Here is a 12,366-nt window from a genome sequence, read left to right as displayed (position 1 = left end):
AGAGAGAGAAAAGGGAGCAGAAAACTTATTTGAAGAAATAATAGCTGTAGACTTCCCTAATCTATTGGGGAAGGGCACAGATATGCAGATCCAGGAGGCACAGAGATCCCCCAACAAAATCAACCCAAGGAGGTCCACACCAAGACAAATAGTAATTAAGGTGGCAAAAATTAGTGACAATTTTTTTTTTAAGTGGCAAGAGAAAAGAGATACAAACAAGGGAAACTTCATGAGTTTGCCTGTCAGCAGATTTTTCAGCAGAAACATTGTAAGCCAGAAGGGAAGGGCATGAAATATTTAAGGTGCTGAAAATGAAAGATCTGCAGCCCAGAATACTGTACCCAGTTAAGACTATCATTCAGAATATAAGGAGAGATAAGAGAGTTTCTCAGACAGAAACTAAAGGAGTTCATGACCGCTTAATCAGTCCTACTAGAAATCTTTGAGTGGAAAAGAAAGACTATAAATAAGAGAATGAAGAGTAGGAAACACAAAAGCAGTAAAAATAAGTATATCTGTAAAAATCAGTCAAGAGATTCACAAAATAAGAGGATGTAAAATGACAGTATATACCTAAAATGTAGGGGGAAGAGGAATAAAGAACAGGTTTAAATTTATGAGACCACATATACAGAAGATATTATATGCAAACTGAATGGTAACCACAAATTCAAAAACCAGTAATAGAGATGTAAAGAATAAAAGAAAGAAATTTAAGTCTATCACCAAAGAAAGCCAGCAAACCATGAGAGAAACACAAGAAAGGATCAGAGAAAAATTTCAATAACTATTTTGAATGTAAATGGACTAAATACTCTAATCAAAAGGCACAGTGTGACAGAGTAGATAAAAAACAAGACCAATCTATATGCTGCCTACAGGAGAGTCATTTCAGAAGAAAAGATGCCTGCAGATTGAAAATAGGGGATAGAGAAACATTTATCATGCAAATCGTTGTCAAAACAAAGATAGGATAGCAATATTTATATTGGACAAACTAGACTTTAAAACAAAGACTGTAACAAGAGAGAAGAGAGAAGGATACTATATAATAATCCTACAAGAACATATAACAATTATAAATATTTATGCACCCCACATGGGAGCACCCCAATACATAAAAAAATAACAAATATAACGGAACTCAACAATAATAAAACAACAATAGTAGGGGACTTTAACACCCCACTTACATCAGTGAACAGATCATCTAAACAAAATCAACAAGGAAACTGGCTTTGAATGACATATTGAACCAGATAGATTTAGCAGATATATTCAGAGCGCTGCACCCTAAAACAGCAGAATACATATTCTTTTCAAGGGCACATGGAATATTCTCCAGAATAGAGCTTATATTAGGCCACAAAACAACTCTCAAGAAATTCAAAAAGATAGAAGTCATATGATGCATATTTTCTGACAATGCTATGAAACTAGAAATCAACCACAATAAAAAATCTGGGAAGACCACAAACACGTGGAGGTTTAATAATATGCTAGTAAACAATGGGAACCAGAAATCAGGAAGAAATAAAAAATTACATGGAGACAAAAATAAAAACAAAATGGTCCAGAATCTTTAGGATGCAGAAAAGCAGTTCTAAGAGAGAAATTTATAGCAATACAGGCCTCCTTAAGAAGCAAGACAAATCTCAAACAACCTAACCTTACAGCTAAATGAGATAGAAAAAAGAACAAACAAATCCAAATCCAGCAGAAGGAAGCAAACAGTGAAGATTAGAGCAGAAACAAATGATACAAAACTAAGAAAGCTAGGAGCTTGTTCTTTGAAAAGATCAATAAAATTGATAATCCCCTAGCCAGACTCATCAAACAAACATAAAACAACAACAACAGCAAAAAACCCAAAACTCAGAATCACAAATGAGAGAGGAGAAATAACAACCAACACCACAGAAATACAATTATAAGAGAATATTATGAAAAAAACTGTATGCCAACAAATTGGACAAACTTAGAAGAAGTGGATAAATTTGTGGAAACATAACTAACCAAATTAGAATCAGGAAGAAATAGAAAGTTTGAATAGACTGACCGGCAAATAAATTGAATCAGTAACCAAACAACCACCCAAAAACACAAGTCAAAGACCAGATGGCTTCACAGTTGAATTCTGCCAAACATCTAAAGAATTAATAGGTATTCTTCTCCAAGTATTTCAAAAAATAAAAAAGGAAGGAAAACTAACAAATTAATTCTGTGAGGCCAGCATTATCCTGATAGCAAAACCAGATAAAGACACCACTACAAGAAAGAACTGCAGGCTATTATCTGTGATGAACATAGATGCAAAAATTCTCAATAAATACTAGCAAACCGAATTAATACATTGAGAAAGCCATTCACCTACATAAAATAAAATAAAAAAATCATTCGCCACAATCAAGTGGAATTTATTTCTTGGTTGCAAGGGTGGTTCAGTGTTTCCGAATCACTTAATGTGATACGTCAAAAACATTTGACAAAATACAATATCCATTCACAATAAAAACCCTCAACAAAGTAGGTCCAGAGGGAATATATGTCAACATGATAAAGGCTTTATATGAAAAACCAACAGCTAACCTCATCCTCAGTGGGGAAAAACTGAGAGCTTTTTGGCTAAGGTCAGGGGGAAGACAAGGATGTCCACTCTCAAACTGCTATTCAACATAGTACTGGAAGTCCTATCCACAGCAATCAGACAACAAAAAGAAAAGGAATCCAAATCGGCAAGGAAGAAGTGAAACTTTCACTATTTGCAGATGAAATGATACTGTATATGGAAAATCCGAAAGACCACCAAAAAAGCTAGAACAAACAGTTCTAACATTTATATGAAATCATGAAAGACCCCAAATAGCCAACCACTATGGAAAAAGAAGCAAACCTGGAAGCATCACAATTCTAGACTTCAAGTTATTACAAATCTGTAGTAATCAAAACAGTATGATGCTGTCACAAAAATAAACACACAGATCAGTGGAACAGAATAGAAAACCCAGAAATAAACCCAAACTTTATGGTCAATTAATTTTGACAAAACAGGAAAGAATGTCCAATGGGAAAAGGACAGTCTCTTTAACAAATGGTATTGGGAAAACTGGACAGCAACATGCAAAAGAAAGAAGCTGGACCACTTTCTTACACCTATTAAAAAATAAATTCAGGGGCGCCTGGGTGGCGCAGTCGGTTAAGCGTCCGACTTCAGCCAGGTCACGAACTCGCGGTCCGTGAGTTCGAGCCCCGCGTCAGGCTCTGGGCTGATGGCTCAGAACCTGGAGCCCGTTTCCGATTCTGTGTCTCCCTCTCTCTCTGCCCCTCCCCTGTTCATGCTCTGTCTCTCTCTGTCCCCAAAATAAATAAACGTTGAAAAAAAAATAAAAATAAATTCAAAATGGATTAAAGACCTAACTGGGAGACCTGAAACCATCAAAATCCTAGAAGAGAACACAAGTAGTAACTTCTTTGACATCAGCCATAGCAACTTTTTCCTGGATATGTATTGTGAGGCAAGGGAAACAAAAGCAAAAATACACTTTTGGGACTACATAAAAATAAAGAGCATTTGCACAGTGAAGGAAATCAAACTGAAAGGCAAGTCGAACAAAACTGAAAGGCAACCTCTACAGAATGGAAGAAGATATTTGGAAATGACATCTGATAAAGGGTCAGTATCAAAAATATATAAAGAACTTATGAAACTCTATGCCAAAAAAAAAAACGCAATTAAAAAATGGGGAAGACATGAACAGACATTTCTCCAAAGAAGAGTACATATGGCCAATAGACACATAAAAGAATGCTCAACATGACTGATCATCAGAGAAATGCAAATCAAAACTATAATGAGATATCTCCTCACACCTGTCAGAATGGCTAAAATCAACAGCACAAGAAACAACAGGTATTGGCGAGGATGTGGAGAAAAAGGAACATTTGTGCATTGTTGGTGGGAATTCACACTGGTGGAGCCACTGTGGAAAACAGTATGGAGGTTCCTCAAAAGTTAAAAATAGAACTACGATTCAGCATTTTCACTATGGGGTGTTTATGCAAAGAATACAAGAACACTAATTCAAAGGGATACATGCACCCTGATGTTTATAGTAGCATTATCTATGGCAGCAAATTTTTATCGTAGAAACCCAAGTGTCCATCAGCTGATGAATGGATAAAGAATAATGGTATGTATCTACAATGGAATATTATTCAGTCATAAAAACAAAGGAAATCTTGTTATTTGCAGTGACATGGATGCAAGCTAGAGAATATAGTGGTAGGCAAAATAAGTCAGAAAAATATTATATGATTTCACTTGTGGAATTTAAGAAAAAAAACAAGCAAAAGGAAAAAAAGACAAACCAGGAAACAGACTCTTAAGTATAGAGAACAAATTGATGGTTATCAGGGAGGAGGTGAGTGGAAGAATGGGTGAAATAGAGGATGGGGCTTAAGGAGTGTACTTGTGATGAGCACTAGGTGATGTATGGAATGTTGAATCAGTATTGTATACCTAAAACTAATATAACAGCATATGTTGACTATACTGGAATTCAAATAAAAAAAATTCATAAAAATATTTTAGGTTTAAAATAAATCATTTAATTATTTATTTTTGAGAGAGTGTGAATGGGGGAGGGGCAGAGAGAGAGGGAGACAGAAAATCCCGAGCAGGCTTCATGCTGTCAGTGCAAGAAAGATGGAATGCCTGAGACGGATAATTGGTTAAGAGAGATGAGATCAGCAGTTTGTCAGGTATGATGGGTCCCAACTACCTGATATGTGGATAGCTAAAAGGCTGAATTATATTAGTGCAAATGAAGGAATCAAATAAGGGATTGGAGATCTGGATGATGATGGGTTAAAAATGCAAGGGGAATAAGAGTAATAACTGGGAGAATAGTAGGTAAGGAAGATCAAGTAAGAAATAAATTTCATAGCCTAATAAATACCTTTTTTTGTAGGCATGAAGACTTTTTTTCTTAAAACTTTTCTGGATATTCAGTACAGCTGAATATGAGAGTACTTGTTTCCAAACTTTTATGATCTGGCTTCCCAAGCAGAAAATATTTTGAATAGGTACCCCCAATGTATCTATATTTATTTATCAATCATTTAATCATATTCTGTACTATTATATTTTGTATATTGTAAAGTGTTACAATCTAAATACTTAAACATGAGAGATAAGCATATTTTAAAATAAGTGTTAACATTAATGTTACAAAACGTTAGTTTTGGTGAGGGCATTGTGATATTTCATTAGTTTTGAAAACCTTGGTTAATACTTGACTGTAGAACTATTTGAAAGTTTTGTTTTATATTAAATTTATTTTAATACTTGGCTTTAATGACTTTTGTAGTTCAGAGCTCATAAAGATGCATACATCCAGATGGAATGGCATTGTAAGCTGGGCTGACTATATTAGACAGGCAAAAGTTTTTGTTGAAATAAACCAATGAGAGTTTTGTCTTCCCTAATTTCAAATAGTTGTTCTTGAAGTCTAATAATACTACGGTTCTACTTTGATGGATAATTTTCATTTGCCCATCCAAATCTATTCTCCACTTTTGTGCACTGTGCTGTGTCCCAGGAGGCTGATTTCTAAGGACTGCATCAACTGGTCTGCCTTGTGTTCTGGCTTTTGATTGGGTTCAGTCAATGGGAGGCACTGACAGGAGGACTGGAGAGAGGTCAGGATAGCCTAATGGCTTTCGCTTTGCTGGGCTATATGTCATCAGTAACTGTGCTCCATCATTCTGTGGCCCTCTTCTGTAATTATAGCTTCCTTTGTTCTAGTAATGATCCCTTCTTTTTCCCCTTTTGGGTCCAGAGTGATGATAGCTCCCTAGCTAGCCCAAGAGTGCTTCACCATCCCTTACTAATTTCCCTTAACGTTGGCTACGCATTTGTGAATAGTCTTTTCATTAAACATTACATCCGTTTTAGTATTGCCTTGCTAGCACTCTGAGGGCTGTAGTAGTCGCATTTAAAAATTTTGACTGAAACTCTTTATTTAGAATATTTTTAAACAGATTAGATAATTTTGTTTCCAAGTTTTAGTTGTACAGATAGGGTTTTTATAGGTGACACATTTCTTTGTTTTGATAGCAACAACGAAAATCACATAATAAGGGAAACTTTTTCAAACATCTGTTTTTTTGGGGTGGGCAGTGTTAGTGCATGTATTAACCATAAGTAAAGCTTAAATAGCCATTTACTTCTTTATTAATACTTAACTTGAATAATTTGAAACAGAATTAAGCCTCTGAATTCTGAAATTTGGAATGTGTTAACACAGAAAAGACCTTTGATGCTTTATGTGAAAAAAAAAAAAAAAAAAAAAAAAACCAAAGGGTAACTAAAACTCAATGAGTCCACTATAATTATTGCTTAGCTTTTGCTTATAGTTAGCAATCTGTTATTTTCAAACTATTGCCAGAGTGATTTCATAAACTAATTTTCCTAATAGTACAAAAGCTTGAATTTTGGAAAGGGAGAGTTACTTTAATGTATGATTTGATTGTTGATTGGTTGTCTGACAATTCTTATTTGGAGGTAAGATTTATTTTTGTCTTATTGCATTTTATTCTCTGATAAATGAAACCCAAGTAGTTAGTAACAATTGTTTGATAGGTATTTCACTCTGGAGAAAATAGATGGCTGCAATTTTTCAACTTGAATTATGTCTGTAAATTTAAAATGAAAAATAGCTTGGCTTGTATCCTTCCATATATCTTGTGTGTGTGTGTGTGTGTGTGTGTGTGTGTGTGGCTCTGAAGTTACATCCATTAAAAAAACAAAATCCTTATTCTCCTGGAGCTTTTATTCTGGTGAGTTGAAAAATTACCAAATAAATAGGTAATTATACAATATAATGTTGTGGTAAACAGGAAGGAAAAGAAATGGGTAAGGGAACAGAGTAACAAGGGATCCTTTACCAGTTATGATGGTCAGGGAAGTCCTCTCAGGAAGTCCTCTCAACTGCTGTTGAACAGACATTAGGATAAAGTGATAATGCCTAGCCATACAGATACCTGGGGGAATAGTGCCTGAAGTGAGGATGAGCTTGATCAAAGGCAAAGCTGATATTGGTATGACTAAGAATAACAGAGACATTTGTGGCCAGAACACAAAGAGCAATGAGCAAAATGGTATAAAATGAGGTCTGGAGTGGTTGATGAGGGTCATATCACACTGGTCTTATAGGCCATCAGAATTTTGGTTTTTATTTTAAGTGTAACTGAAAGGCTTTGGAGGAGACAGAGCAGGGGGATGACATGATCTGATTACCTTTCGAAAGGATGACCTGGGTTGCTGCATGAAGAATAGACTGTAAAGAGATCAGAGTAGAAGCCAGGGTGCCTGTCACAAAGAGATTGCAGTAGTCAGATGACACTTTGAACTTGTATACAAACACACATGCTACTTGGTGTCATATATATGTTTACATATACTCATTTATATATGATTGCTTTTGGCTTAAAAGATATATTCAGAATTTTTTTCACATTCAGCAATGTAATGTAGACATCTTTTATAGTGAGTACATACAGACTTCCTTACTCCTTTTGATGGATGGATGTTATTCCATGTTATGGTACACATTATTTAATCCATGTTGTATAGAAGGACATTTATGTTTACAGGTTATTCTTTTTACTTTTTTATTTAAGTTTACCTATTTATTTTGAGAGAGACAGAGACAGCATGAGCAGGGGAGGGGCAAAGAGAGAGGAAGAGAGATAATCCCAAGCAGGCTCTGTGCTGCCAGCTGCAGAGACTGACACAGGGCTTGAACTCACAAACCATGAGATCATGATCTGAGCTGAAACCAAGAGTTAGTCGCTTAACTTACTGAACCACCCAGGGGCCTTGGGGGTTATTCTTTTTAAAAATACTCTGTGCAAACGTGTGTGTGTGTGTGTATGTGTGTGTGTGTGTGTGTGTGTGTGTGTGTGTGTGTGTGTATTATTGCTCACAGTTGTGGAGATATGCCTGTAGGGTAAATTTCTAGGAGCATGAAGGGTCAAAGGATATGTGCACGTTAAATTTTAATGATTCTTACCAAATTGACTTATAAAAATGGTGTGCCCATTTTACACATCCAATATTGTATAGAATTATTCTTTTCTTAGATTCTCCCCAACACTGAGGAATATGTCTTTTTAATCTTTACATGTTGATATGAAAGGTACATTACAGTTTTCCTTCTTGTATTTTAATTATGAATGATAACTATCAAAGCATATCCATTTTTATTTCTGATGAGTAGTAAAGGATATTAATTTCTCTTTGAATATTTCTCTAAAGGATAATTTCTGTTTAAATTTACTGTTTCAAATTTCTGTTTAAAAATACTGTTTAAAAAGTAGTTTATATAACTTTATCTTTTCTACTTGTAGGACTTCTCTACTTGAAGTTAAAGGGTAAAATTTGGTTGCTGACTTGTTTACGTAACAATTTAGCTGTGTGTCTTACTATTTCCCTCAACTCTCCTTACTCCCAGTGCTCTGCATATACTGTGACCTCTGAGAACTCATGTTTCAGTGCATTAATGTTCTCTTCCATTAGTATTGATGAGGAAGTAATTAAAATTACTTTTATCACCAGTCAGTTTATTAAATTTTGGTCCACATTCCTTATTCCCAGCCCAATTAGCCATCATACAGATCTACGCTATTGTGCATAAAATAATCACAGCCTGAAACAGTGTGGCTACATTAGCCCAAATTCTTCAGGATTAGTTGAAAACTAATTTAAAAGTTCATGACCTACTTAAAGCTAAATCAGTTACATTATTATCCCCTATAACAAAGAAAATACATAACAGTGCCATAGTTCAATAGAATCTTGTAGTTGTACCATTCATGGGATCTAGATGGCCTGAGACTAAGATTGTTATAAAAATTCTTCTAATTTAAAGTAATAAACCACTGTGAACAAAGTCCAAGATGGACAGGCATTTGATTGTATTTCATGCCATTAAGGTTTGTTTTGTTGAACCTTACCCTATTTTAAGAAAAGCTTGTAGGAAAGCAGGAAAATTTGATTACAGGGTCAACTTTTAATTTACATAGATTCTTATCGAGTGTATTGAATGCTTACCTGGGGTATTGACTTGATTTTGCCATTGTAGAAACAACACCATGTACAAAACCTTCAGAGGCTCTGGAATATTTTGCAAGGTAGAAGAGTATGTATTTTCCCTGATGCTTTTTGTAATTCTCCCTTTTACAGATAAAAGTTCAGAAGTCAGGTTTTAATTTAAACTTTAAAACTTGATAAGATTAATGTTTTTTCCCCAGTGTAAATTTTTTTTATGTTTATTTACTTATTTTGAGAGAGAGAGAATGAGTATGCGTGTGCTCACTAGCAGGAAAAAGCAGAGAGAGAAAGAGAGAGAGAGGGACAGAGAGACTCCAGGCATACTGCACACTCAGCGCAGAGCCTGTTGTGGGGCTTGATCTCACAATCATGAGATCATGGCCTGAGCCAAAATCATGAGTTGAATGCTTAAACGACTGAGCTACCCAGGCATCCCTTCCATTATACATTATTTTAATCAGTTATTTCAAATTCATTAAGGGGATATATGGATAATTAAACTCCTGAGAAACTTTTTCAGCAGTATTTTCAAGTCCTAGTCTAATATTAATAGAACATTATAGAGTAGAGAGACATTTGTGGTGACATTGAAGAGGTCATCTTAATTCCTAGATTCTTATTATAGGTTAGTCAGTTTTCTGAATTTGCACTTACATGTTGTAATACTTCATTTGTTTAGAATTTCTTCAAAGTGTTTATGTACCATGAATTTACTCCCTCAAAATGTTTTTGTAGTATCGTTTATTCTCCTATACCAATGATAAGTAGTATGAAATACATGAAGAAATGTAAAGATGAGCTGCATTTAATTTTGCAAACAATAAACTTTTTTTCCATTAAAGAGATAGTGTTTTAATGCTTAATTTTCGTGCTAAAGATTTATATATTTCTTTTTTTTAATTTTTTTAATGTTTATTTATTTTTGAGAGAGGGAGAGAGACAGAGCATAAGTGGGGGAGGGGCAGAGAGAGAGGGAGACACAGAATCTGAAGCAGGCTCCAGGCTCTGAGCTGCCAGCACAGAGCCCAACGTGGGGCTCGAGCCTGCTGACCACGAGATCATGACCTGAGCTGAAGTCGGACGCCTAACCAACTGAGCCACCCAGGCGACCCAAGATTTATATATTTCTTAAATGTTGGGAAGGGACTATCACTCAGACTGATTTTATGATATGGGTAAGGAAAACTAGAAATTAACGTAGGGTGAATAAAAATCTGGAGCATAGGGGCACCTGGGTGGCTCAGTCAGTTAAGCATCTGACTTTGGCTGAGGTCATGATCTTGTGGCTCTTGAGTTCCAGCCCCATATTGGGCTTTCTGCTTTCAGAGAACCCACTTCAGATCCTCTGTCTCCCTCTATCTGTCCTCCCCCTGTGTGCTTGCTCTCTCTCTCTCTCTTTCTCTCAAAAATGAACATCAAAAAAAAAAAAAATCTGGAGCTTAGTTAGTTAAGTAAGGTTTAACTATATACTTTTTATATAATTAGCAAAAGGGATTATTCTTAAGATGCTGGCTAAGTGGGTTTATTGCTTACCCAGAAGGTTTAACCTTATGAATTGACTTATTCTTCTCCAAGGCACCTGAGAGAAAAGACAACGATAGCAGTCACATCTAGAGGCTATTATGGACTGGAGGATGAGAAGGGAACTGCATGTACCTCAACAAGGCGTCGGTCAACACCACGAAGTTTGGCAGGCTTGACAAGTGGAGTTTTTGAGTCAATAATGGTTCAAGTTTTGAGACAGGAAGAACAGCTGAGAGCAAAAGAAGAAAAAAGGTAAATGTTAAAAAAAAAGTTTCATGTTTAAATTTCTAGGAACTACTTTTCAAAGAATAGCTTATATAACTTTTGTGTGCCCATGTCAATTTGGGCCCATTTTAGTAGTGATGCAAAATACATGGTCACCAAGTGTATGAATTCATAATGAAATAATCACAGTGAAATTTGTTTAAAAATATAATTTTAAATTTTAATCCAAATTACTTTGAAACTATAAAAAATAATTTTGACAAAAGATTTCAGAATGCCTTCTAGATTTCTAGAATTATAAATGGAAATAGAAGTATTATCAAATTTTAAATTAAGAGAGTTTTATATAGATTTGTATAGCCTTAGAATAGTTTCACATACATTTAAAATTAAAAGAAATTACAAAGATTATGTAGTTCAAAATGACACATAGGTTTACCTCTGCTAGTTTCTCCATTGGTATTAATTTTCTGGATACTCAGCTTACTCTGGGCTCATCAAGAAAGAATGTTGTGCTTAATTAGTGTTACCTTCTAGGATCTGGGAGCATGGACTAATGGCATTTATATAACATTTTATTTATAACAAAGAGACAAGGGCCCAGAGAGGTGAGTGATTACTCAGAAAAGACTGGTGATTTTTATACTAAATCAAATCTCAGACTCAAACTATGGTAGGAATGATTGCTGATATAATAGGGAACTGCTAATGCTTACTCAAAAGCAATTTATAATATGTTGTTGCTACTTTCATAGTAATAAATTTAGCTTGCTTTGATAACTGTATGATTAAAACTCAACTTTGAGACTTTCTTCTACCATACTTTTTATTCTAGTGATTAATTCAGAACCCACTGTGAAATGCTTTTTTTTCCTTCTACAAAACCTCATAGAACTACTCTTGCTGTAAGAAAGGGGATTTTATGGAAAGGGATAAAGATTAATCCCACAATAGAGTATAATAGATTGGAATGGAGAGAAAATGAAGAGGAAGGCAAGTAGGAAGAAAGCTGTAGTAGTCTAGATCTCCACTACTGATGACCAGAAATAGGGAGAGAGAGGTCAGATTGTTATGGGAGCAAGTAACAAGACTTACTTAATACCTTCCTTGATACTAAGGGGGAACAAAGATTAAAAAAAGACAAAGATAAGTCAGGACACAGTTATAATCATGGTGATTGAGCAGTTACAAAGGAGAAAAAAGAATGGTAATCATTTATTGAATATGATTATTTGCCAGGTTTAGCTCTAGGCATCTTACATGTATTTAACATTTGTCCTGAAGCACAGAGAGATTAATTAACTTGCTCAAGGTTAGGCAGTTTTTGAGTGGTAGTCAGTATTTGAACCCAGGCAGTTTGGCCCTGAAGGTTGTGCCCCTAAACAGTATGCTGATTTATGACTTGTAAAATGATGGAATGAACAAAGAAAAAAGAAGAGTCTAAGTCCATCGTATGGGGAAAGATCAGTAAATTCTTTTTAGTTAGTTGTTTGAAGTGATAA

At 35.1% G+C, this 12,366-nt stretch overlaps 1 protein-coding gene across 1 annotated transcript in view; it reads left to right on the top strand.

Annotated features, from left to right (window-relative positions):
* The window catches only part of KIAA2026 (KIAA2026 ortholog), a 133,954-nt gene that overhangs the window by 10,513 nt on the left and 111,075 nt on the right, over positions 1-12,366 (top strand). Inside the window, exon 2 of the mRNA XM_043565402.1 lies at positions 10,691-10,891. Coding sequence (XP_043421337.1) covers positions 10,691-10,891 — 201 coding nt within the window. The remainder of the gene's footprint in view (positions 1-10,690; positions 10,892-12,366) is intronic.

This window comes from Prionailurus bengalensis, chromosome D4 (genome assembly GCF_016509475.1).
Source record: "Prionailurus bengalensis isolate Pbe53 chromosome D4, Fcat_Pben_1.1_paternal_pri, whole genome shotgun sequence".
Classification (NCBI taxonomy): Eukaryota; Metazoa; Chordata; class Mammalia; order Carnivora; family Felidae; genus Prionailurus; species Prionailurus bengalensis.
Note: the sequence above shows the minus strand (reverse complement) of the source record. Positions and strands in the feature narration are given on the sequence as shown.